The following is a 27402-nucleotide window of genomic DNA, read 5'->3' as shown; positions in this document are numbered from 1 at the left end:
CAATTCCCAACTGAATTCTGTGGATTTGGGGCTGTTTTGCCAATTCCAGCCTGAAGATCCTTCCTGATGAAAAGGATTTGGGAGGGAAAAATCTGTGGTGGACCCAAAGCAGCTTTTGGGGCGAGCCCCAAAAATCAGAGAAATTGCTTTTGGTCACTTTAAAAAAATTAAGGAAGTGAAGGAATTGAAACTAAAGAATTGAAGGAATGATGGAAAATATTTAAATAAAAGGATGGGCACAAGGAATTCCGCTCTTCCAGGGGTTTTGAGAAATCCCAAATTGCTTTTACTCATCCTGGATATGCTGGGAGGTCAAAATAAATCCCAAAAAAAAGCTGGGAATGGCAGCAAATTCCCAAACCTGGTGAGCCCTGAGCTCCCCCTAAATCCTCCATCCCACAAGGATTTTGGGGGTGAGGAAAAGAATTTGGGGATGCAGGCAGAAATGAGGGGATTTTGGGGATGTGGAGGGGATGCAGGCAGAAATGAGGGGATTTTGGGGATGGGGAGGGGATGCAGGCAGAAATGAGGGGATTTTGGGGATGGGGAGGGGATGCAGGCAGAAATGAGAGGATTTTGGGGATGTGGAGGGGATGCAGGCAGAAATGAGGGGATTTTGGGGATGCAGGCAGAAATGAGGGGATTTTGGGGATGTGGAGCAGCAGGAAAAGCTGAGGGGGACAAAAGGGGATCGGGGGGGACCTGTGGGGTGGGAATTGGGGTTTGGGAACTGCAGGAGGGCTCAGCTGGGACGTTGGGAATTCTCCTCCTGGAAAAGCTTTTCCAGCCCTGCCACAGCTGCCCGCGCCAGGGCGGAGTCCCCGTCCCGCGTCCCTCGGGGGTGGTGGCACTTGGGGACACGTGGTGGCCTCGGGGTAATGGTGGCGCTGGAGGCTCCGGGCAGCTGCTGGCCCCAATTAACTCATTAAGTCATTAACTCATTAAGTCATTAACCGGGCAGGTGGCTCCGGGCCAGCCCCGGGGGTCGCCGTGCTCTCAGCGCTGTCCCCAAGGTGTGACAGCAGATGGGGCCACCAGCCCCGGGGACACCGCGCTGCGCGACAGCGGCGCCGGGGCGGCGACAGAGCGGGGACAGCCAGCCCTGTGCCACTGTTGGGGACAGGGGACAGCCAGCCCCGTGTCACTGCTGGGGACAGGGGACAGCCAGCCCTGTGTCAGTGTTGGGGACAGGGGACAGCCAGCCCCGTGTCACTGCTGGGGACAGGGGACAGCCAGCCCCGTGTCACCGCTGGGGACAGGACAGGGGACAGCCAGCCCTGTGTCACTGCTGGGGACAGGGGACAGCCAGCCCTGTGCCACTTCTGGGGACAGGGGACAGCCAGCCCTGTGTCACCGTTTGGGGACAGGGGACAGCCGGCCCTGTGTCATCGTTTGGGGACAGGACAGGGGACAGCCAGCCCCGTGTCACTGCTGGGGACAGGGGACAGCCAGCCCTGTGCCACTTCTGGGGACAGGGGACAGCCAGCCCTGTGTCATCGTTTGGGGGCAGGACAGGAGACAGCCAGCCCCGTGTCACTGCTGGGGACAGGACAGGAGACAGCCAGCCCTGTGCCACTTCTGGGGACAGGGGACAGCCAGCCCTGTGCCACTTCTGGGGACAGGGGACAGCCAGCCTGTGTCACCGCTGGGGACAGGGGACAGCCAGCCCCGTGTCAGTGTTGGGGACAGGGGACAGCCAGCCCCGTGTCCCTGCTGGGGACAGGACAGGGGACAGCCAGCCCTGTGTCCCTGCTGGGCACAGCCAGCCGCTGTCGCTGTCCCCTGGCCAGGCCCACGTGCAGTGCCAGCCCGGCCGCTGTGTGACACTCCTGTCATCGCCGGCCGCGTGCCCGCGTGTCGGTGACATTCCCGGCCTCGCTCGGTGGCCCTCGGTGACCTTGCGGGGCTGTCCTGTCCCCTCCTGTCCCCTCCCACCCCACAAATCCCGCCTGCATTTGGGACACAGCCACCCCCGCCCCATGGGGTCACACCCAGGACCCCACAGGACATCTGTCCCCAGGGAGGACACCCCGTGCCACCCGCAGTGCCACCGCAGGTCCCCCGGAGTGTCCCCAGCACCTCCCGCGCCCCAAGCCCCGAGGTGCCACCCCCTTGTCCCCTCCACCTTGCCCCGGACCGGCCCCGCGCTATTTTTGTCCCGTCTGGTGACACCTCTGTCCCCAACCATACAAGGAGCCAGCAGCCACCCCGGGGGAGGTCACTTGTCCCCGAGGTGTCGCGTTCTGGGTGGCCCGAGTTGATGACGGCCACATGAGACCGGGGATTGTCACCTCCTGCCGGTCGGGGACACTTTGTCGTGTTTGTCCCTCTTGTTTTTGGGACTGACCGGGATTAGCACCCGCCGAAGGCACGGGGACAGAAATAGCTCTGGGGACACTGGTGGCCCTCGCGCCACCGTCCAGGCGCTGGCCTTGGGGACAGGTTTGGGGACACCGCCCTCCATCCAGCCCCCCCTTCGTCCCCAAGGTCCGGAGGGAATTGTCCCCATCCCGCTGGGGACACGGGGGACAGCCCGCCCCAAACTGGGGGGACCGGCCGGGGCAGGACAAACCCCAAAAGCTCGGGGTGGTCCCGTGGCAGCAGCACCCCAAAACTGCCCACGGACCCCAAAACTGCCCACGCAGCCTCCAGGAAACCCCAAAACTGCTCCCCGCACCCCAAAACTGCCCACCGAGACTCCAGGAAAGCCCCCGGGGCACAGAGACCCCAAAACTGCTCCCCGCACCCCAAAACTGCCCACGGAGCGTCCAGGGAGTCCCCCTGGACATGGAAACCCCAAGATTCCTCCCTGCACCCCAAAACTGCACCTGGAGCCTCCAAGGAATCCTTCAGGGGACCCCAAAACTTCTCCCCGCGCCCCAAAACTGCCCACGGAGCCTACGGGGAGTCCCCCAGGGCACGGAGACCCCAAAACTGCTCCCGGCACCCCAAAACTCTCAGCTCTGAGCAGGGAATGGGTTTGGGGTCACACCGAGGGGTGAATTCCCCGGGAGACCCTAAAACTGCCCACGGACCCCTAAACTGCCCATGAAGCCTCCAGGGGATCCTCCAGGGGACCCCAAAACTGCGCCCCCCACCCCAAAAATCCCAGCCCAGAGCAGGGAATGGGTTTGGGGTCACGCTGAGGGGTGAGGGGACATTTTGGGTCCCCCTTCTCTGCCCTGGGGGGGGCTCCCGGGGGTGTCCCCCCCCTCCTCCGGCCAGGCGGGACCCCAATCCCAGATCCGGGGGTGCGCGGCTGCGTCTCCCCAAAATTCGGGGCTCCGGCCGTGCCACGTGCGGCTGGGAAAGCCCCAAACCCGCCCCAAACCGCGCGGGGGGGATTGGGGGGACCCCCGGGGGGGGCACTCACCGTCCGAGGGGGTCCAGGGGGGTCGGGGGGGGCCGGGGACCCCGATTTTGGGGGGTCGCGGAGGAGGCGCCGCCGCCCGCCGGCATCGCGGGGAGCGGGATTGGGATCGGGGTCTTTGGGATCTTTGGGATCTTTGGGATCATCGGGATCGGGATCGGGATCGTCACCGCGGGGAGGCGGCGCTGGAGCAGCCGGGGGGGCCCGGGCACGGGGCTGCGGGGATGGGACCCCCCCAAAATGGGTCACAGCGTTATTGGGGTGCGGGCTGGGGTGAATCCCCCCGGTGACCCCAAAACTGCGGGGGCGCAACCGAGCCCCCCCCGTCGGGGGGTTCAGGGCCGGGGGGCCCCGCTTGGGGGTGGCACCAAAATTTGGGGTCCCCTCCCCCCTGCTGCTCTGCCCGATATTGGGGTGAGGGGCTGGGGAGACCCCCCCCCCCCCCACCCCCGGCGGTGTCCCCAAAACTGGGGGTGCGGAGATGGGGAAACCTCCCCCTGTTCCTGACCCCAAAACTGCGGGGCTGCATCCCCCCCGTTCCTGACCCAAATTTGGGGGTGCGGGGCTGAGTAAATCCCCCCAGCGGTGACCCCAAAACTGGGGGTGCGGGGCTGGATCCGCCCCGCCCCGTTCCTGACCCCAGTTTGGGGGTGCGGGGCTGGGTAAAACCCCCCCGTTCCTGACCCCAAAACTGGGGGTTCGGGGCTGGGTAAAACCCCCCGTTCCTGACCCCAAAATTGGGGGTGCAGGGCTGGATCTGCCCCGCTCCTGCCCCCAGTTTGGGGGCGCAGGGTTCGATCCCCTCGTTCCTGACCCCAAATTGGGGGTGCGGGGCCGGGTCCCCCCCATTCCTGACCCCAAAACTGCAGGGTTGGATCCCCCCCGTCCTGACCCCAAAACGGGGCTGCAGGGCTGGGAAAATCCCCCGTTCCTGACCCCAGTTTGGGGGTGCAGGGCCGGCTCCCCCGCCTTCCTTTCCTCAGTTTGGGGGTGCGGGGCTCGACCCCCCCGTTCCTTTTCCCAATTTGGGGGTGCGGCGCCGGGTCCCCCCCATTCCTGACCCCAGTTCGGGGGTGCAGGGTTCGATCCCCCCCCGTTCCTTTCCCCAGTTTGGGGGTGCAGGGTTCGATCCCCCCCCCTTCCTTTCCCCAGTTCGGGGGTGCAGGGTCCGATCCCCCCCCGTTCCTGACCCAGTTTGGGGGTGCAGGGTTCGATCCCCCCGCTCCTTTCCCCAGTTTGGGGGTGCAGGGTTCGATCCCCCCGTTCCTTTCCCCAGTTTGGGGGTGCAGGGTTCGATCCCCCCCTTCCTGACCCAGTTTGGGGGTGCAGGGCTGGACCCCCCGGGTCTCCCCGATTTGGGGCTTAGATCGGGGTGGGGGGCGGCTCCCCCCCGTGCTCCCCCATTTTGGGGTGCCGCGGGTCCCCCGCTCCGGGTGTCCCCAACACGGGGGGGTCACAGCTCGGTGTCCCCGCCCCCCCCCCCCCCCAAATTGAGCCCCTCCCCCCCAAAGCCACGCGCAAGCCACGTGACCGCCCCGCCCTCTCTCTGTGTTTACATGTTTCAGCCAATCAGCGTGCTTCTACCAGCGCGCCCTCGCGGCGGGGCAGATTTGTGACGGCTGTCCCCATTGGGCGAAGCGCCTGTCAATCATCCTCCAGCCGCGGGGCGGGGCGTTCGGTGTTATTTACATCGCGCGTGGCTCCGCCCCCCGCGCACTGCCCGTCTGCCCCCACGTGGGGGACGCGTGCGCTCAGCCAATCAGAGCCGCCGGCGGCAGCCTATCCGGAGCGCCGCTGGGTGGGTGGGGTTAGTGTTACGATTGACAGCTACACGGTGCAATAGCAACGCACTTTATAGCCGTGCCGTCCAGCCCCGCAGCAGGGCGGGGCCACGCGGCGATGCTGGCCAATGGGGGGCGTGGGCGTGTCCGCGGCGGGAGGGGCGGGGCCTGGCGGCGGCGGCGGAGGGCGCGGAGCGGCACCGGCCGGGCCCGAGGTACCGGGGGGGACACGGGGGCGGCCCCGGGGACACCGCCCGGGCAGCGCGGGGGGAGCAGCGCCGCGCAGCCCGGGGCACGCGGGGCCACTCGGGGGACACCGGCCCGCGGGACCGGCGGGGCCGCGGGGGGCTCCGGGCCGAGCAGGCCCCGCTGTCCCGGGGGCTCCGGCCCGGCCCCGCTCGGGCTCCTGACGCGGTACCCCCGGGAACGGCATCGCGAGATCCCAAAAGAGCCCCCGGAGTGCGCTCGTTGTGGGCCGGGATCGCCTTCTGCACCCCATTCCCGTTCCCATCCTAATCCCATTCCCGTTCCCATTCCCGTTCCCATCCCATTCCCATCCCATTCCTAATCCGTTCCCGTTCTCTTTCCCATCTCAGTTCCCATTCCCATTCCCGTTCCCATCCCATTCCCATTCAGGCACCCCCCAATTCCCTGTGGATCCCCCAGGCCGTGGCACACTCACATTCAGGGGAGGTCTCTGCCCCCAAATTCCCCCCCCAGCCGGGATTTGGGATATTTCTGGGATATTTGGGAAGTTTTCCATGCCAGCCCAGCCTGCAGGGCCAGGTGGGAACGCCTGGCTGTGTGTCCAGGATCCCAAATGCCAGGATTTGGGAAAGGCGTTCCCACACTCCTTGGAGTGCTTGGGATAAAAACTCCAGATGAAAACTCCGGGATTTGGAGGGTTATCCTGGGAACATCCACGTGTGGGGAATTTGGGGTTTCCAGGCAATCCTGGAATGGTTTGGGGTTGGTCAAAACCCTAAATCCCATCCAGGGACCTTTTCCACCATCCCGGGTGGATCCAGCCTTGGGATCCAGGGATTCTCTGGGAATTCCAGCCCAGCCAGCAATTCCTTGCCCAGATCCCAGCCCAATCTCCCCATTCCCAGGGGGAGCCATTCCCTGGCTCCTGTCCCTCTGTCCCTTGTCCCCTTTTTTTTTAATCCCTGATCCCTAAAACCCAACCATTCCTTTTCCCATTTCCCCCCCTTTTTCCCTTTTTTTTTTTCCCATTTCCCCTCCTTTTTTTTTTCTCAATTTCTTCCCCTTTTCCCCCCCTTTCCCCTTCTCCTGGAGCCCCTTTAGGGACTCTGAGGGTTCCCTGGATTTTTCCTTTCTCCAGGGGAACATTCCCAGTTTTCCCAGCCTGGCTCCTTTTCCAGTTCCATACAGATTTAACCCTTTGGGAATCCTCCCAGATTTCCAACCCAATCCAGGGCTCCTTTCACTGCAGGAAGGGAGGGAAGCGGGATTTTCCCTTCCCAGGAAATTTCAGGAATGATGAAGACACCCAGGGCTCATCCTGGCTCAGCCATTCCCGCAGGGATGGGAAAATCCCGGAGCTGTCACCGCTCCCGGGAGAATTCCAGCTCTGGAATCCCAGGAGAATTCCAGCTGTGTAGTCCCAGGAGAATTACAGCTGTGGAATCCCAGGAGAATTCCACCTCCATAATCCCACGAGAATTCTAGCTCCAGCATCCCATGTTCCCGCCTGTTCTGGTGGGATTTGAGATTTTGGGAGCAGTGGCAAAACCGTGGATGGAATCCTGGAATTGTGGAATGGTTCAGGTGGGAAAAGGTCCCAAATCCAAGCTGGGCTTCCCTCCCTGCTTTTCCAGAGGGAATGGGGCCGGGAAGCAGAGCCAGGGATGTGGAATTCCCATCTGGAATTGCTGCTCCTGCTCCCAGGGGATGGATTTTGGGAAGGAATTCTGCTGGTTAACCCTTCCTGTGCCATGGAGATGCTGCAAGCCAGGCTGGGAGAGCTGGGAATGTTCCCCTGGAGAAGGGAAAAATCCAGGGAATTCTCAGAGTCCCTGAAGGGGCTCCAGGAGAGCTGGAGAGGGGCTGGGGACAAGGGACAGAGGGACAGGAGCCAGGGAATGGCTGCCACTGGGAAAGGGGAGATTGGGCTGGGATCTTGGCAAGGAATTGCTGGCTGGGAGGGTGGGCAGGGGCTGGGCTGGAATTCCCAGATTTGCTGTGGCTGCCCCTGGATCCCTGGCAGTGCCCAAGGCCAGGTTGGACAGGGCTTGGAGCAATCTGGGACAGTGGGAGGTGTCTCTGGTGGGGCTGGGTGGGATTTAAGGTCTCTTCCCACCCAACCCATTCCAGGATTCTGGAGCCCCTCTGCTCTGGGAGAGCTGGGAATGTTCCCCTGGAGAAGGGAAAAATCCAGGGAATCCTCAGAGTCCCTGGAGGGGCTCCAGGAGAGCTGGAGAGGGGCTGGGGACAAGGGACAGAGGGACAGGAGCCAGGGAATGGCTCCCACAGTGGAATCCCGTGGGATCTGGCTGGGTTTGGGATCTCCAGCTGCTCCCCCATTCCCAAATCCCCTCATCCCAGAGTCCCTAAGGATGAATGGCTCCGAGCTCGCCAGCACCACGGCCTCCAGCCCCAAATCCAAGGAGGATCCGGTTGGGAATGGGCACGAGGAGAAGGAGAGCAACCCCTTCGCTGAGTACATGTGGATGGAGAACGAGGAGGACTTCAACCGGCAGGTGAGAGCCATTCCCACATCCGGGAATTCCTGGGATGGCGTCAGCCTGGGGGGGGCATTCCCAGAGAATCCCACAGCCGGGAATTCCTGGGATTGGGGTCAGCCTGGCAGGCATTCCCAGAGAATTCCCCAGCTGGGAATTCCTGGGATTGGGGGTCAGCCTGGGGGGCATTCCCAGAGAGTTCCACATCCGGGAATTCCTGGGATTGGGGGTCAGCCTGGGGGGCATTCCCAGAGATTCCCACATCTGGGAATTCCTGGGATGGGGTCAGCCTGGGGGGGGCATTCCCAGCGAATTCCACAGCTGGGAATTCCTGGGATTGGGGGTCAGCCTGGGGGGGGGGCATTCCCAGAGAATTCCACATCCGGGAATTCCTGGGATGGGGTCAGCCTGGGGGGCATTCCCAGAGAGTTGCACAGCTGGGAATTCCTGGGATGGGGTCAGCCTGGGGGGCATTCCCAGAGATTCCCACATCTGGGAATTCCTGGGATGGGGTCAGCCTGGGGGGCATTCCCAGAGAATTCCAGAGCTGGGAATTCCTGGGATGGGCATCAGCCTGGGGGGCATTCCCAGCGAATTCCACAGCTGGGAATTCCTGGGATTGGGGGTCAGCCTGGGGGGGGGGCATTCCCAGAGAATTCCACATCCAGGAATTCCTGGGATTGGGGTCAGCCTGGGGGGCATTCCCAGAGATTCCCACCGCCAGGAATTCCTGGGATTGGGGTCAGCCTGGCAGGCATTCCCAGAGAATTCCCCAGCTGGGAATTCCTGGGATTGGGGCTCAGCCTGGGGGGCATTCCCAGGCAGTTCCACATCCGGGAATTCTCAAGATTTGGGAATGGGGCAGATTTCAGCTTGGAGGTGATTCCCAGAGAATTCCCACATCCAGGATTTCCCAGAGAGTTCCACATCCAGGAATTCTCAGGATTTGGGTTCAGCCTGGGGGTGATTCCCAGACATTCCCACATCTAGGAATTCTCGGGATTTGGGAATGGGGCAGATTTCAGCTTGGAGACGATTCCCAGAGAATTCCCACATCCAGGAATTCCCAGAGAATTCTCACATCCACATCCAGGAATTCTCAGGATTTGGGTTCAGCCTAGGGTGATTCCCAAAGATTCCCACATCCAGGAATTCTCTGGATTCAGGGCAGATTTCATCCTGGGATTGATTCCCAGAGAATTCCACATCTGGGTGGATTTCATCCTGGAGTGATTCCCAGTTCCATGTGTATCCATAGGGAAAACGATCTGGGAATGTTGTGCTTTGATGGCAAAAGGTGGCTCAGGGCAGAGTGTTGGATCTGCTTGGAAAAACCTGGAAAAAAACTGGGAAAAAATCCCTTGGATCCTTCCCGAGGGGCGGTGGCATCGCCATTCCCTTCTCCTGAGTTTTTGGGATTCTCCTTCCCTTCCCTTAGGATCACCTCCTGGAATTTGGGTGATCCCAGTTTGGGGTGAGATCCTGGATTTCAGGGAATTTCTGGAGCAGGCAGAGCTCCTGGGGCTGAAACAGCTCCGAAATTTGGGAATAATCACCTGGAAGAGCTTTGGATCCTCATCCCCATCCCAGGACGTTCCCTGGAGTCATTCCAGGAGCTTGGAATGACACCTTGGACACCTGGGAGAGGAAAGAGCTTTTCCCTGGATGCTCCTCCCTTCCCTAAAACATTCCCAGGCTCCAATTCCCAACCCCAGGGTGTCCAGGCAGGCTGGGAAAAGGGAATTCCCACATTCCCATTCCACGGCTTTGGGGCTGCTCTGGGATTTGGGGCTGGATTTTCCTCCAGAGTTTTTCCCTCTTCCTAAATTTTCCAAAGCCACGTGGATTTTCCCTGGATTTTCCAGTTGGGATTTGGGGCATCCATCCAATGGGAGCAGGAGCTCTCCAGGTGCTTTTCCAGCCCTTTCCCATGGATCCAGAAATTCCTTTCCCATGGATCCAGCTCGGGATGGAGCTGAGGGAAACATCCAGGCTGGAAAACAGGGAATGTTCACCTGGACGTGCAGAATCCTGGGATAATCTTCCTCCTTCCAGGATGAGCTGACATTCCTGGGATATTTGGATTTTCGATCTTGGTTTCTCTGCAGGAATTCCTTCCCGAATCCTGGCTAAATTCCAGTTTTCCAATGGGAAGGCATTCCCTGTGTCCTGTCCCTCCATCCCTTCTCCCCAGTCCTGGAGCCCCTGTAGGAACTCTGAGAATTCCCTGGATTTTCCAGGTGAACATGGAAAACTCAAGGCTTTGCCCAGCATTCCATGGACCAAAATTTTGAGGATTGGCTCCTCTTGGAGTCTCCTAAATCCAGAGAAAAACCCAGGAAAATAGGAACAGCTGTGATTCCCAACCCCATCGTCTGCTTCCACATTCCTGCCTGGGCAGCTCCAGGAATTCCAGGCTGGGAAAGTTCCGGGATCACCTCCACCATTCCTGGAAAAAAAGGAGGTTCAGGGACCCTCTGGACCTGCACAATTCCCTGGCAGGGGGAGCTGGGTGGAAACCGGGATTTGGGAATGGCGATGGGATGAGAGGGAAGCTGGGAAAAGTGGGAATGTTCCTCTTGGAGAAGAGCTGGAATTCCCATTCCCGGCGGGATTTAAGGGGTGTGGTGCTCGAGGACGGGGGCGGGGATCTCTGAGGGCTTTTCCAACCTCAGGAATTCCATGAGGGAATTCCATGAGCCCCTTGGAGCCGCGGGCCCTTCCCGTGGGAATCCCCGGGATCTCCTTCCCACGGCGTGTCCCCGGGCAGGTGGAGGAGGAGCTGCAGGAGCAGGAATTCCTGGATCGCTGCTTCCAGGAGATGCTGGAGGAGGAGGACCAGGACTGGTTCATCCCGGCGCGGGATCTTCCCCAGGGAATGGGGCAGCTCCAGCAGCAGCTCCACGGGCTCTCCGTGGGGGACGGGCACGGATCCGAGGACATCCTGGTGAGGAGCCCGGGATTGCCCCATCCCTGGGATTGCCACATCCATGGAATTCCATCCCTGGGATTGTCCCATCCCTGGGATTGTCCCATCCATGGGATTGTCACATCCATGGGATTGTCACATCCTTGGAATTCCGTCCCTGAGATTGTCCCCTCCATGGGATTCTGTCCCTGGGATTGTCCCATCCTTGGGAATTGTCACATCCCTGGGATTGTCCCCTCCATGGGATTCCGTCCCTGGGATTGCCCCATCCCTGGGATTGCACGTCCCTGGGATTGTCACATCCATGGGATTGTCACATCCATGGAATTCCATCCCTGGGATTGTCCTGTCCTTAGAATTGTCCCATCCTTGGAATTGTCACATCCTTGGAGTTCTCCTATCCCAGGGATCCTGTGCCTGGAATTGTTCCATCCATGGAATTGTCCAATGCCAAGAATTGTCCCATCCCTGGAATGCTGCCATCCCTGGAATTGTCCCATCCTTAAAATTGTCCCATCCCTGGAATTGTCCAAGGCCAGGAATTCTCCTATCCCTGGAATTGACCAATCCTGGGAATTCGCCCATCCTTGGAATTGTCCCGTGCTTAAAATTGTCCCATCCCTGGAATTGTTCCATCCTTGGAATTCTCCCATCCTTGGAATTCTACCCCTGGAATGCTGCCATCCCTGGAATGCTGCCATCCCTGGAATTGTCCCATCCATGGAATTGTCCCATCCATGGAATTGTCACGTACTTGGAATTCTCTTATCCCGGGGATTCTGTGCCTGGAATTGTCCCATCTTTGAAATTGTCCAATGCCAAGAATTCTCCTAACCCTGGAATTGACCAATCCTGGGAATTGTCCCACCCTTGCAATTATCCAATCCCTGGAATTCTCCCATTCTTAAAATTGTCCCATCCATGGAATTCTCCCATCCTTGGAATTCTATCCCTGGAATTGTCCCATCCTTAAAATTGTCCCATCCCTGGAATTGTCCTGTGCTTGGAATTCTATCCCTGAAATTGTCCCAGCCCTGGAATTGTCCCAGGATCCCTGGAAGTGTCCAAGGTCAGGTTGGATCCACCTGGAATATTTGATTGGGTGGGATTGAAGGATGGGATTCAAGAATGGGATTGGGATGGGATTCAAGGATGGGATTCAGGGATCCCTTCCCACCCAAACCATCCCACCATTCCATAAATTTGCTCTCCCCATGATCCCACTTCCCAAACCCAACCCGATTTTCCAAATCCAACCCTTGAGCCCTCCCAGAAATCCCTGGAATTCCCAACACTGACAGATCCCATTCCCATCCTTCTTCCAGAGCAAAAGCAACTTGAATCCAGACGCCAAGGAATTCGTTCCCGGAGTGAAGTACTGACCTGGGAAATCCGGGAATGGCCTGGCCAGAGACTGAATCCCTGCTCCAGGGAAAAGTTGGGACATGGGAAGAGCCCAGAGCGGCTCCAGCACCGGGATCTGCTCCAGCTCCAAGTACTTCTGGTTTTCCCTATTTTTTTGGGGGGTTTTTTCCTGGCTTTTCCTCACTTTTTCTTGGCAGTTTTTGGCTTCCTGGGAATTGCGGCGACCCCGCCAGCGGGAAAATCTTGGGGAAAAATAATGGGAAAAAAAATCACGGGAAAATCGCAGCAAAATCATGGAAAAATCTTGGGGGAAATAATGGAAAAATCACAGGAAAATCATGGAAAAATCTTGGGGAAAATCATGGAAAGAATCACAGGAAAATAATGGAAAAATCTTGGGGGAAATCATGGAAAAAATCATGGAAAAGTCTTGGGGGAAATCATGGAAAAAATCACAGGAAAATCATGGAAAAATCTTGGGGAAAATCATGGGAAAATCATGGAAAAAATCACAAGAAAAGCGTGGAAAATCCATGGGAAATCAAAAATCAGGTTTTCCTGCTTCTGGAGGGTTTTTAGGGCTGGGAGCTGCACTGGATTTTCCCTGATCTTTTGGAATGGGATTTTCCCTGATTTTCTGGAGTGGAATTTTCCCCCCTGTTTTTTCCTGGAATGGGATTTTTTTTTTTTCCCTGCTGGAAGCAAAGGGTTCCGAGGTGCAATCCTGAAATTCCTCCACGTGGAAGCTGAGCAGGGGGATCCTGCCAATTCCAGAGGTTTTTAGGGAAACCTGGATTTCCCCAAATTCCTCTTCCCCTTGAGGAATTCCTCAGCTCACCCAACACTACAGCCCTAATTCCTCATGGGTGGAAATCCAAGGAAAACTGAAATTCCTGGGAAAAGGGGGGGATCCTCTGTGGGGATGAGGGGTGTTTTGGGATCTGGTGGGAATATCCTGGTGCTGATCCCTTTTCCAAGGATCCTGGAGTGGGATCCATGTCTCCATCAGAATTTGTTCCTGGGAATTTCCTTTCTGCTCCCTAAATCCCAGCCACCCCCAAGGTTCTGAAAGGCTCAGAAATCCAAGGAAAGCAGGAGATCCTTGGGGATGGGAATCCCTGTCCGAGGAAATCAGGAACTCCTTGGGATTAGGAATCACTATCCAAAGAAATCAGGAAATTTTTGGGATTGGGAATCCCTGTCAAAGGAGAGCAGGAGCTTCCCAAGGTCAGAATCCCCATCTAGGGAAATCAGGAATTCTTTGGGACTGGGAATCCTTGTCCAGGAAAAATGGGAGCTTCCCGAGGTCAGAAATCCATATCCAAGGAAATCAAGAGCTCCTTGGGATTGGGAATCCTCATCCAAGGAAATCAGGAGCTTTTTGGGATGGGAAATTCCTGTCCAAGGAAATCAGGAGCTTCCCAAGGTCAGAAACCCTATCCAGGGAAATCAGGAACTCTTTGGGATTGGGAATCCCTCTCCAGGAAAAGTGGGAGCTTCCCAAGGTCAGAGATCCCTGTCCAAGGAAGTCAGGATATTTTTGGGACTGGGAATCCTTGTCCAGGGAAATCAGGAACTTCCCAAGGTCAGAAACCCTATCCAGAGAAACCAGGAACTTCCTGGAATTGGGAATCCCTATCCAGAGAGAGTGGGAGCTCCTTGGGATTGGGAATCCTTGTCCAGGGAAATCAGGAGCTCCCTAGGGCCAGAAATCTGTATCAAGGGAAATCTGGAATGTTTTGGAATTGGAAATCCCTGTCCAGGGAAATCAGGAACGTTTTGGGATCGGGAATCCCTATCTAGGGAATGCAGGAGCTCATTGGGATTGGGAATCCTTCCCCAGGAGAAGTGGGAGTTTCCCAAGGTCAGAAATCCCTATCCAAGGAAATCGGGAACTTCCTGGTATTGGGAATCCCTATCCAGAGAGAGTGGGAGCTCTTTGGGAATGGGAATCCCCATCTGGAGAAATCAGGAGTGTTTTGGGATTGGAAATCCCTACAGAGGAAAAACAGGAGCTCCTTGGGGTCAGGAATCCCTATCCAAGGAAATCTGGAGCTCTTTAGAACTGGGAATCCCTCTCCAGGGAAAATGGGAGCTCCTTGGAGTCGGGAATCCCTATCCAGAGAAATCAGGAATGTTTTGGGACTGGGAATCCCTACAGAGAGAAAATAGGAGTTCCTTGGGGTCAGGAATCCCTGTCCAAGGAGAGCAGGAGGGTTTTGGGATTGGGAATCCCTGTCCAAGGAAATCAGGAGCTCCTTGGGGCCAGAAATCCCTGTCCAGGGAAATCAAGAATGTTTTGGGATAGAGAATGTCTGCCTGGAGAAAGTAGGAGCTCTTTGGGATTGGAAATCCCTATCCAAGAAAATCAGGAATTTTTTGGGATTGGGAATCCCTACCCAGGGAAATCAGGAACCTCCCAGGGTTACAAATCCCTATCCCTGGAAAATGGGACTTCCTTGGTGTGGCAAACCCCAAACCAGAGAAGCCAGGAGCATTCCAGGCTCCAGACCCCTTTTCCAGGGAAGGTGGGAGCGGCTGGGCGGGGCAATCCCGGGAAGGCCGGCCCCATTCCCGCTGCTCATCCCTGCACACCCCCTTCCCGAGCCGGGCACTTCATGGATCAGCGGGATCGTGGCCGCCGGAGCGTGAACGGGGCTGAGCTCATGGAATTCCCGGCGCTTCCCGCTTTTCCCAGCCCCACGGAGACCCCGCCCCGCACGGGGTCCATCCCCTGCAGCCATCCCACCTTTTCCCCTCCTCTTCCTCCCGGTTTTCCTTGGATTTCTCCCCCAATCCCCTCCTTTCCCCCCCGCCCCCAACGCTGTAAATTTTGAACGAGGTGTTATCCCAAATAAACTTTTTTTGGAAGGGAGCGGGGCCGGAGTTTTCCTTGGAAAACTGCGGGGTCTCCACGAGTGGGTTTGGCCATCCCTCCCCTCCCAGTGATCCCAGTCATTCCCAGTTTGGAGGCTGAGGTGGCTTTGTTTGGGAATTTCCCTCCTGGAAAAGCTCCTGGAGGGTTTTCCAGCACTTTCACCTCTCTGGGCACTTTTGATTCCCAGCAAAGAGAACCCAAAAGGGATTTTTTTTCCCCCTTTTTTTGTTTCCCCTTTTAAGTGGGAGTTCCCCCAGCAGCTCCACGTCCATTCCCAGTTCATGGATGTCATCCCTGATCCCAATCTGTGGGATTTCCTCCTTCCTGCTTTTCCTTGGATGCAGAGCCCTCCCTGCCTGTGCTGGCAGGCTCAGCACCCCAATCCCATTCCCCTTCCCAGTCCTATTCCCAGTCCCGTTCCCAATCCCATTCCCAGTCCTGTTCCCAATCCCATTCCCAGTCCCCTATCCCATGCCATTTCTATCCTGCCCCATTCCCACTCTCCCATCCCATTCCCACACTCCTATCTCCATCCTGCCCCATCCCCTCACTCCTGGTCCCATCCTGCCCCATTCCCACATTCCCATCCCCATCCTGCCCCACTCCATGCTCTCATTCCCACTCCCCATCCCCATCCTGCCCCATTCCCACATTCCTATCCCCATCCTGCCCCATTCCCACACTCCCATCCCCATCCTGCCCCATTCCCATCCTGCTCCATCCATCCCCTCACCCCTGGTCCCATCCCACCCCATTCTCACTCTCCCATTCCCACACTCCCTATCCCATCCCATTCCCACTTCCCCTTTCCCATTTCCACTCCCAGCCTCCCATTCCCACTCTCCCATCCCCATTCCCACTCTCCAATTCCCATTCCCCCATCCCCAGTCCTACTCTCTCATTCCTTCCCACCCCATTCCCACCCCATCCCCCATCCCCATTTCCATCCCCACTCCCCCATCCTATTCGCACCCCATTGCCACTGCCTCCCCATTCCCACCTCACTCCCACTCCTCCATCTCCATTCCCATCCCCATTCCCACTCCCCCATCCTATTCCCACCCTGTCACCCATCCCCATTTCCATCCCCATTCCCACTCTCCAATTTCCATTCCCCCATCCCCAATCCTACTCTCTCATTCCTTCCCACCCTATCCCCACCTCCCCATCTCATCCCCATTCCCACTACCCCATCCCCACTGCCTCCCCATTCCCACCTCATTCCCACTCCTCCATCTCCATTCCCATCCCCATTCTCACGCTCCCATCCTATTCCCACCCCATTTCCATTCCCACTCCTCCCTCCTATTCCCACCCCATTCCCCATTCACATCCCCACCTCCCCATCCTATTCCCATTCCCACTCCCCCCTTCTATTCCCACCCTATCCCCCATCCCCATTCCCACCTCCCCATCCCATTCCCATTTCCATCCCCACTCCCCCATCCTATTTCCACCCCATTCCCACTCCCCCATCCCCACTGCCTCCTCATTCCCACTCCTCCATCTCCATTCCCATCCCCATTCTCACGCTCCCATCCTATTCCCACCCCATTCCCACTCCTCCCTCCTATTCCCACCCCATCCCCCATCCCCATTCCCACCTCCCCATCCCATCCCCATTCCCACTCCCCCATCCTACTCCCACCTCATTCCCATCCCCAATCCTACTCTCCCATCCCCACCTCCCCATCCCATCCCATCCCCATTCCCACTCCCCCCTCCTATTCCCATCCCCATTCCCATCCCCATTCCCGCCCCATTCCTACTCCCCTGCGCCAGTGCAACCGTTTTATTGCCGAACCACAAACCCCACACACCCCACAAACCCCACACACCCCATAAACCCCACACACCCCGCAGCCCCCCAGCCCCGCCGCTCCCCCTCCTCCCGGGGGTGGCTCCGGGGCCGTGTCGTGGCGCGGTCCCGGTGTCGTGGCGCGGTCCCGGTGTGGTGGCGCTGTCCCGGTGTCGTGGCGCTGTCCCGGTCTCGGGGGCTGTCCCGGTGTGGTGGCGCTGTCCCGGTGTCGTGGCGCTGTCCCGGTGTCGGGGGCTGTCCCGGTGTCCGGGGCTGTCCCGGTCTCGGGGGCTGTCCCGGTGCCCGGTGCCGCTCTCAGAACACGTGTGTGTAGAACACGTCCACGTTGGCGGCCCGGTCCAGCGGCAGCGCCGTCCCCGCGTTCCGGGCTCCCAGCCGCGCTCCCCCCAGCGCCGAGGAGCGCTTCAGCCTCAGCAGGCTGAACCGGGAGAAACGCCCGGGAGCCTCGGCCCGCGCCCGCTCCAGCACCGGGATGAACCCTACGACAGCGGGGGGCACGGGTCACCCCACAACCGGACCCCAAAACAGAATCCCACAACATCGGGGGGGCACAGGTCACCCCAAAACCGGACCCCAAAACCGAACCCCACAAGATAGAGGGGGTGTCACGGGTGACCCCAGAAGCGAACCCCAAAACATCGAGGGGGGGTCACGGGTGACCCCAGAAGCGAACCCCAAAACCGAACCCTACAACAGCGGGGGTCACGGGTGACCCCAAAAGCGAACCCCACAACATCGGGAGGGCACGGGTCACCCCAAAACCGGACCCCAAAACCGAACCCCACAAGATCGGGGGTGTCACGGGTGACCCCAGAAGCAAACCCCAAAACCGAACCCCACAACATCGGGTGGGGGGTCACGGGTGACCCCAAAATCGGACCCCAAAACCGAACCCCACAACATCGAGGAGAGTCACGGATGACCCCAAAAGCGAACGGCACAACATCGGGGGGGGGTCACGGGTGACCCCAGAAGCGAACCCCAAAACCAAACCCACAACATCGGGGGGTGTCATGGGTGACCCCAGAAGCGAACCCCACAACATCGGGGGGGGGTCACGGGTGACCCCAAAACCGGACCTCAAAAGCGAACCCCACAAGACTGGGGGAGTCACGGGTGACCCCAAAAGCGAACCCCAAAAGCGAACCCCACAAGATTGGGGGTGTCACGGGTGACCCCAGAGGCGAACCCCACAACATCGGGGTGGGGTATCACGGGTGACCCCAAAACCGAACCCCACGATCTCGGGAGTGTCACAGGTGACCCCAAAACCGAACCCCACGACATCGGGGGTGTCACGGGTGACCCCAGAAGTGAGCCCCAAAACCGAACCCCACGACATAGGGGGTGTCACGGGTGACCCCAAAACCGAACCCCACGATCTCGGGGGTGTCACGGGTGACCCCAGAAGCGAGCCCCCCCGCCCCGGCGCGGCCGGCCCCGCTGCTCACCCGCCTGCAGGCGCTCCCAGCTGTTCCACACCGAGCCCACGCACACGATGGGCAGCCCCAGCTCGCCCAGGAACAGGCTCTGCGGGGTGGGCACGCTCTCAGGGACACCGTGGGGACACCCGGCAGGGCACGGTGGCACCGCCGCGGGGGTGGGGACGCCCGGCAGGGCGCGGTGGCACCTGGGGGCGCGGCCTCACCTGGTGGATTTTGGGCAGCACGGCCACCACGTGGCGCGCCAGCACCTCGCCCGCCTTGGTGAAGATGTGGCAGCACAGGGGGTCACCGAGCTGGGCACCTGGGGGTGGCACCCACGGGGAGGTGGGACACTGCTCTGTGCACCCCCCCACCCCCCGAGGGTGGCACTTGGGTGTCCCCACCCCGAGGAGGGCGGAGGGGTCAAGGTGCGGCAGGGGCAGAGAGCGGGGAGCGGCAGCGGGAGGGACGAGGGGACAGGGACAAGGGGACAGGGACAAGGGGGATGGGGACAAAGGGACAGGGACAAGGGGACAGGGACAAACAGGGACAGGGACAAGGGAGACAGGGATAGGGGGATGGGGACAAAGGGACAGGGACAAGGGGACAGGGACAAACAGGGACAGGGACAAACAGGGACAGGGACAAGGGCATGGAGACAAAGGGACAGGGACAAGGGGACAGGGACAAGGAGGATGGGGACAAGGGGACAGGGACAAGGAGGATGGGGACAAGGGGACAGGGACAAGGTGGAAGGGATAAACGGGGACAGGGACAAGGGGGATGGGGACAAGGGGGACAGGGATGGGACGGGGGACAAAGGGGACAGGGACAAGGGAGACAGGGACAATGGGGATGGGGACAAACAGGGGGCAGGGACAAACAGGTGACAGGGCTGGGGTCGTTCCCTGGGTTTCCCTACCCTCTGCCAGTTTCTGGCAAAATCCCGCAAATTTGGACTTCTCGAAGGTGCGGTAGAGGTGGGTCAGGAGCCCCATCCTGTCCGAGATCTGTGGGGTCGGGGGCAGGGGGGCTGCAGGTGAGGTCTGGGGACCCCTCCTGGGCACCCCAATGTCCCTGGGTACAGCTGGGAGCAGACACACAGCCCTGAGCCCCCCAGGATCCCAAAACACGGCCCAGGGCCACCCCTGGACCCCAACACCCATCCCAAAAGCTCTCTAGGACCTGATACTCATCCCAGAGCCCACCCAGGACCCCCATACCCATCCCAGAGCCCACCCAGGACCCCCATACCCATCCCAAAGCTCCCCCAGCACCCTGACACCCATCCCAAAACCCTTAAGGACCTTACACCCATCCCAAAGCCCACCCATCCCAAAACTTCCCCAACACCCTGATAACCATCCCAGATCCCCCCAAACCCATCCCAAACCCCTTCAGAACCCCAACACCCATCCCAAATCCCCTCTAGACCCCCAAAACCCATCCCAACCCACCCAAGACCCCTGATACCCACCCCAAAGCCCCCCAAGACCCCAACACCCATTCCAAACACCACCAAGTACCCCAAAAACCATCCCAAACTACCCCAAGCACCCCTGATAGCCACCCCAAACCCCCTTAAGACCCTGATATCCATCCCAGATCCCTCACAACCCATCCCAAAGCCATTCCAAGACCCCAAAACCCACCCCAAACCTCGCAAGAACCCCAAAACCCATCCCAACCCACCCAAGACCCCTGACACCCACCACAAAACACTGATACCCATCCCAGATCCCTCAAAACCCATCTCAAAACCATTTCATCTCCTCAAAACCCATCCCAAACCCCCCAAGAAGCCCAAAACCCACCCCAAACCCTCCCAAGACCCCAAAACCCATCCCAAACCCCCCAACAACCCCAAAACCCATCCCAACCCACCCAATACCCCTGATACCCACCCCAAAACACTGATATCCATCCCAGATCCCTCAAAACCCATCCCAACCCCCCCCCAAGAACCCCAAAACCCATCCCAACCCACCCAAGACCACTGATACCCATCCCAAAACACTGATACCCACCCCAGATCCCTCGCAACCCATCCCAAAGCCCCCCAAGACCCCAAAACCCATCCCAAACCCCCCAAGACCCAAAACCCACCCCAAACCCCCCAAGACCCCTGATACCCACCCCAAAACACTGATACCCATCCCAGATCCCTCAAAACCCATCTCAAAGCCATTCCAAGTCTCCAAAACCCATCCCAAACCCCTCAAGAACCCCAAAACCCATCCCAACCTGCCCAAGAATGCCAAAACCCATCCCAACCCGCCCAAGACCCTTGATACCCACCCCAAAACACTGACACCCATCCCAGATCCCTCAAAACCCATCTCAAAACCATTCCACCTCTTCAAAACCCATCCCAAACCCCTCAAGAACCCAAAAACCCATCCCAAACCCCCCCAAGAAGCCCAAAACCCATCCCAAACCCCCCCAGCTCCCAAAATCCCCGGAGGCACCTGGAAGTAGTCGAACATGGCCTGCCTGACGTAGGCGACGTCGTGGGGCGGCACCTCCAGGTTGTCCATGCAGTCAAAAACCATCTTGACAGCCTGGTGAGCGATCCAGTAGGCTGGAACAGCGGGATGGGAACAGCGGGATGGGAACAGCGGGATGGGAACGGGGTCAGACAGGGAGGGATGGAGGGATGGAGGGATGGATGGATGGATGGATGGATGGATGGATGGATGGAGGGATGGATGATGGATGATGGATGGATGGATGGATGATGGATGATGGATGGATGGATGGATGGATGGATGGATGGATGGATGGATGGATGGATGGATGGATGGATGGATGGAGGGATGGATGGATGGATGGATGATGGATGATGGATGGATGGATGGATGGATGGATGGATGGATGGATGGAGGGATGGATGGATGGATGGATGGATGGATGGATGGATGGATGGATGGATGGATGGAGGGATGGAACAGAATTGGGATGGGAAGGAACTGGGATGATTTGGGATGGGATGGATGGATGATGGATGGATGGATGATGGATGGATGGATGGATGGATGGATGGATGGATGGATGGATGGATGATGGATGGATGGATGGATGGATGGATGGATGGATGGATGGATGGATGGATGGATGATGGATAGATGGGGGATGGATGGATGGTCAGCAATAGGGTCAGCAATGGGGCCAGCAGTGGGGCCACCCCTCCCCGGTGTCCCCCGGGCTCACCGGAGCCTTCGTCCCCCATCATGTGTCCCCAGCCGCCGCAGCCGGTCTCGGAGCCGTCGGGGTTGATGAGTTTGCAGTTGGAGCCCGTGCCCGAGATCAGCACGATGCCACCTGCAGGGTGACACCCACGGGGGTGGCACGGTGCCCGATGTCACCACTGCCATCCCAGCCACCAGGGACAAGGGGGGCAGAGACAAAGGGGACAGGGACAAATGGGTGACAGGGACAAGTGGGGTGGGGATGGGAAGGGGGACAGGGAGAATGGGGGCAGGGACAAATGGGTGACAGGGACAAGGGGGACAGGGCCAAGGGGGACAGGGCCGATCCCCACCGTGGTCGGTGGCCGTGGCCATGGCCCCCACGGCGTCGGTGGTGATGAAGTAGCTCTGGCTCAGGTGGGGGAAGCGGCGCTGCAGCTCCTCCGTCAGCTTCCCGATGGCGTCCTGCTGGTCCCCTCCGCTCAGCGACAGCCCCTGCCGCGCCCAGGGCCACCGTCACCGCCGCGGTGGCACCGGGGGGTGGCACGGGGCCTGGGGACAGCGCGGGGGGCTCACCAGGGACCGCAGGGGCACCTGGGGGTCGGCGCCCGCTTTGCTCTTGGCCTCGCTGACCATGCGCTCGATCCTCTCCAGGCACTTCTCGGAGCCGATGAGCTGTGACACGGCCAGGGACATCCTGAGGCCACCCAGGTGCCACACCAGGAGTCCCATGTGGGTTTTTGGATACCCTGAGGCCACCCCGGGGGTCCCACGTGGGTTTTTGGACACCCTGAGGCCACCCCGGGGGTCCCACATGGGTTTTTGGACACCCTGAGGCCGCCCAGGTGCCATCCCAGGGGTCCCGTGAGGGTTTTTGGGAAGGGGGACATCATGGCACTGTCTGCAGTGGCTGCGTCCCACCCAAGTGTCCGTGAGCTTGGGGACAAGCAGAAACGGTGTCACTCCGTGTCCCACACCCTGCTCCATATCCCCCATCTCCATGTCCCAAACCCATTTCCATGTCCCACACCCCACTCCATGTCCCAAACCCATCTCTGTGTCCCAAACCCATCTCCATGTCCCAAACCCATCTCTGTGTCCCACACCCCACTCTAGGTCCCAAACCCACTCCATGTCCCAAACCCATCTCCAATCCCATTTCTCCATTTCCCAAACCCCTCTCTGCGTGTCCCACGCCCCGCTCCGTGTCCCAAACCCCCTCCCCGTGTCCCACCCCAGGCGGGGGACAGGGCTGTCCCCCAGCTCACCCAGTGGTTGGTGCAGGGTCCCTCGGTCTCGGCCAGGATTTGGCCATCCCCGGACACCAGCACCACCCTGGAGTGGGTGCCCCCGCTGCGGAGAGAGGGGGGGACACTGCCAGCACCACCCCGCTGTCCCCCGTCCCACCGCTCGGTGGGCTGAGCCCCCCGCCCCCCTCTCCTCTCCCCTTGGGGTCACTCGGGGGGCCCTGAAATGGGGGTGCTGACCCCCACCCGGGGGGCAGGAGCCGGTCCTGGGGGGTCCATCCGAGCCCCCCTCCATCGGCTGCCTCCCCCCGGCCCCCCCGGTTTGGGGGGGCCCGGGCGGGGCGATGAGTTTGGGGGTGCGGAGCCCCCGGAGCCCCCCCGCCCGCGCCGCGCCCCTCACCCCTCCACGCCACCGAACAGCGACGCCATCGCGGCCGCCACTGGCCCCGCCCCCCGCCCCGGACACGCCCCGGGGCGGGACCACGCCCAGAGACACGCCCATGACTATTTATGGACAGTGGCCACGCCCATCAGCGGCCGCGTCCCATAGACACGCCCGTTCACGTGGCTCCACCCACAGTCCCACCCATCTCCATATATGGATAAAGAGTGGCGTCATCGCCGTCCACGGCCACGCCTCCCGCGTTGGCTCCGCCCCCCGCCCGCTCCGGGTCCCTGTGTCCCCTCCCTGTCCCCGTCCGTCCCTTCCGGGGACCGCGGTGGCACCGGGACCCCACCCGCGACACGGCCCCGCGCACGGGGCGCTGCTGGCCCCATGGACACGCTGAGGGCGCTGCCTCGCGCGGGTGGGGCCGCGGGGTGCGGGGAACCCCCAAATCCACCCTGAGAAATCCCCCAAATCCCCCCGGACCCACCCTGAGAAATCCCCCAAATCCCCCTGTACCCACCCGTGAGAATTCCCCAAATCCCCTCCATACCCATCCGTGACAACTCCCCAAATCCCCCCGTACCCACCCGTGACAAATCCCCCAAATCCCCCCGTACCCACCTGTGACAAATCCCCCAAATCCCCCCGTACCACCCGTGACAAATCCCCCGTTCCCTCCCGGGACAAAGCCCCCCTCGCACTCCGACTCCCCTCCCCGAAGTCCCCCCGAGCTAAGGGGGTCCCCTCTGCCCCACGGAGGGTCTGCGATGTGTTCATGGGCCAGCAGCCGCCGTGTCCCCTCTGTCCCCAGTGTCTCCTCTGCCCCACGGAGGGTCTGCGATGCGTCCATGGGCCAGCAGCCGCCGTGTCCCCTCTGTCCCCAGTGTCCCCTCTGTCCCCTCCCCCGAGGGTCCCTCCGCTGCCCGTCCCCCCTCCCCGGGGCAGCGGGGTCACAGCTGAGGCCCCGAGGGCCCCGCGGGGCTCGGCGGGGGACAGAGGTGACAGTGATGGCAGAGGTGACAGCGATGGCAGAGGTGACAGCCGCGCGAGCCGGCGCTGTCCCCGCCCCGGGGACAGGGAGGGAGGGAGGGAGAGAGGAGGGGGAGATGGAGGGATGGAAAACGTGAAGGGAGAGAGAGAGGGATGGATGGATGGATGGATGGATGGATGGATGGATGGATGGATGGATGGATGGATGGATGGATGGATGGATGGATGGAAGGATGGATGGATGGATGGATGGAGGGATGGATGGAGGGATGGATGGATGGATGGATGGATGGATGATGGATGGATGGATGGATGGATGGATGGATGGATGGATGGATGGATGGATGATGGATGGACGGACAGATGGAGGTCTGGGCACACCTGGACAGAATGAGAAGGTGGCAATGCAGAACAGGCAGGAGGAGGAGCAAGGACAGCTGCAACCAGCTGGGGACAACGGCCCAGAGACCACTGGAGGGGACAGGTGGCCTGGCATGGTCAGGAACCCCTTCCCACCTGTCAGCACCAGCCAGGCCATCCCAAATCCCAAATCCCAAGTCCCAAATCCCAAATCCCTCACCTGGCACGGCCATGTCGCCACTGCCAGGGGTTCTGTGGGCCTGGGACGCTGGGATGGAGGCACAACGGAGCAGCAGGGACAGGGAGAAGGACAGAGCGGGGCAGTTGGGACACAGCCAGGATGGGGACACATTGTGTCGTGTCGTGTCCCCCCAGCCCTTCAGTGGGGGGTGACAGGGGCCCCTTGCCGTGTGTCACCTCCTCCCGGGGGCTGTCACCGTCCCCCCCGCCCCGGGGTGCAGACCCTGGGGTCTGTCCCTGTTGTCCAGGCTGGGGGTCCCGGGGCCCGCGGGAGGAGCGAGCCCGGCTCCCCCCGGGGCGGGGCGGGCGGCAGGGGAAGGGTTAAGGCGGGGAGTGTGCGTGTGCAGCCCCCGAGCCCACCGCCCTCGTGCCCTCATTAGTCCTGGGGCTGGCACCAGCCTGTCTGGGGACAGCGGGGACAGGCGACAGGCGCCCGTGCCTTTTGTCTCAACTTGGGGCAAAGTTGGAGCGGAGCCGGGAGCTGCCGGTGAGTCCCACGAGGCCCGCGGGGTGGGGACAGCGCTGTCCCCGCTGCCACCCTCGGCGCCAAGGGGGACGGCGGGGCCGCATCCCGCCACCCGCTCGGGGACGAGGGCAGGAGGGTCCCCGCGGTCCCCTGAGCGTGTCCCCAGCCCGGGGGAGGTGGCTCCTCCCGTCTGGGATCCAGTCGGGTGGCACCGGCGGGACGGGAGGCGCGGGGTAAGACAGGGAGGTTCGGGGGGCTCGGGGGGGATCCCACGCCGGGAATGGGGTGCGGGAGCCGGGAACGCTCCGGGGACAGCCCGGTGCCAGCAGAGCCCGGGAATTGCAGGGAGGCTCCATCCCCGCAGCTCCCGTGGGCTCCCGACGGGCGCACGGACGGAGAGGGGACATCGGCACGAGGGGACCTGGGCCGAGCCCCCCAAAGCCGGGCCGAGCCCCCCAAAGCCGGGCTGGGGCCCCTCCGTTATTCCAAGCCCAGCCCTGCTCCATCGGCGGAGCGTCCCGGATCCGGCTGGGAGAGGAGGGAAGAAGGCCCAGGCAGGAACGGCTCCGCTCCAGGGAAAATGCTGATTTTGGGCGGCTGGGGGGAATTCCGGGCTCTGGATCCATCCCCGGCTGCTGAGTCGGGGTCGGAGCGGCACCAGGGACATCCCGGGGACATCCCGGGGACATCTCAGGGACATCCCACCCGGAGGAAGAGGATGGTGAGCGGAGAAACGGGAATGGGGCGGTGGTGGGGTGGGGTGGGCGCCTGCTCCATTGGCTGGCCGCCGCTGGGATTGGATTTGGGGTGCCCATCCCAGCGGGTGACCCCATCCCAGACGGATGATCCCACACCTGTCCCCATCCCAAAAGGATGATTCCACACCCGTCCCCATCCCAGATGGATGATTCATCCCACACCCGTCCCCATCCCGAGTGGATGATTCCACACCCGTCCCCATCCCCGATGGATGATCCCACATCCATCCCCATTCCAGATGGATGATCCCACACCGTCCCCATCCCAGACGGATGATCCCACACCCGTCCCCATCCCGATGGATGATCCCACACCGTCCCCATCCCATATGGATGATCCCACACCTGTCCCCATCCCAGATGGATGATCCCACACCTGTCCCCATCCCGAGTGGATGATCCCACACCCATCTCCATCCCAGATGGATGATCCCACTCCCGTCCCCATCCTGGCACAGCGGTGCCGGTGCCATGGTGGTGCCCAGCGTGCTCTGGCACCACAAGGGGTCCCCTCCATGCCATCGGTACCGGGAGAAGGGATCGACCCGGAGAGCCGGGATACCGGGAATTGGGGTCTGTCTGTGTGTCCTCCCCTGTGTCCGGTCGCCTTCTTGTGGCTCCAGAATCCCGGAGATCCCAGCTGTGTGGGGGTGCTGTCTGTCCCATTCCCAGAATCCGTTCATTTGTCTGATTGTCCGTCCATCCATCCATCCATCCATCCATCCATCCATCCATCCATCCCTCCATCCCTCCATCCATCCATCCATCCATCCCTCCATCCATCCATCCATCATCCATCCATCCCTCCATCCATCCATCCATCCCTCCATCCCTCCATCCATCCATCATCCATCCCTCCATCCATCCCTCCATCCATCCCTCCATCCATCCATCCATCCATCCATCCATCCATCCATCCATCCATCCATCCATCCATCATCCATCATCCATCCATCCATCCATTTTCCCAGTCCCCACCCCTCCATCCTGCTCTCTGTCCCTCTGTCCATCTCTCTACCCCTCCACCCCTCCATCTCTCCTCCCCTCCATCTCTCCCTCCCTCTCTCCACCCCACTCCACATCCCAGGGATCCGGGCAGGGACAGTGTCGGTGACATTCTGCTGGTGACATTCTGCTCCGGCTCTGCCGCCTGCCGTGGAGGGGACAGGAGGTGAATTCCAGAGGAGGTGAATTCCAGAATTCCAGAGGAGGTGAATTCCAGAATTCCAGAGGAGGTGAATTCCTGAGGGGATCAGGAGCGGGGCTGGGAGGTGACACTGCCGGGGCTGAGCTGCCCCGGGGTGGTGGCACTGGGGACACCGGTGGCTCCGGCCCGTTCTGGGAGCTGTCACGGGGCAGCCTCGGCTCTGAGCGCCGGGGCCGAGCACCGGGAGGTGGCCGTGACCTTTCCGTCCGGGAATGTCACCGGTGTCCACCCACGGAGCCACCAGCCCGGCCACCCACCTGTGCTGGACAGGGATGGGGACAGGGATG

At 60.6% G+C, this 27402-nt stretch overlaps 2 protein-coding genes across 3 annotated transcripts; one reads left to right on the top strand and one right to left on the bottom strand.

Moving 5' to 3' along the window:
• The first annotated feature begins 5302 nt into the window (after positions 1-5302).
• On the top strand, positions 5303-13592 carry PAIP2B (poly(A) binding protein interacting protein 2B). Of its 2 annotated transcripts, none has more exons than XM_084204820.1 (4): positions 5303-5366; positions 7720-7874; positions 10627-10803; positions 12111-13592. In XM_084204820.1, the coding sequence occupies exons 2-4, from the start codon at positions 7731-7733 to the stop codon at positions 12165-12167; spliced, it is 378 nt and encodes a 125-aa protein (XP_084060946.1). In that variant the 5' UTR covers positions 5303-5366; positions 7720-7730; the 3' UTR covers positions 12168-13592. The 2 variants fall into 2 exon arrangements, with proteins under 2 accessions (XP_084060946.1, XP_084060947.1); XM_084204821.1 differs by lacking the exon at positions 5303-5366 and adding an exon at positions 6468-6942.
• Positions 13593-16893: 3301 nt separating this feature from the next.
• NAGK (N-acetylglucosamine kinase) lies at positions 16894-23149 on the bottom strand. The gene is made up of 10 exons (XM_084203814.1): positions 23107-23149; positions 22728-22812; positions 22036-22134; positions 21813-21954; positions 21482-21592; positions 20740-20852; positions 19194-19281; positions 18496-18593; positions 18299-18377; positions 16894-17326 (listed from the first exon to the last, which is right to left on the bottom strand). The coding sequence occupies exons 1-10, from the start codon at positions 23133-23135 to the stop codon at positions 17142-17144; spliced, it is 1029 nt and encodes a 342-aa protein (XP_084059940.1). The 5' UTR covers positions 23136-23149; the 3' UTR covers positions 16894-17141.
• Between the last annotated feature and the right edge of the window lie 4253 nt (positions 23150-27402).

Source organism: Fringilla coelebs (assembly GCF_963513975.1).
Source record: "Fringilla coelebs genome assembly, chromosome: 4".
NCBI classification, from domain to species: domain Eukaryota; kingdom Metazoa; phylum Chordata; class Aves; order Passeriformes; family Fringillidae; genus Fringilla; species Fringilla coelebs.
The sequence above is the reverse complement of the archived record's forward strand: the minus strand, read 5'-3'. Positions and strand labels throughout refer to the sequence as shown.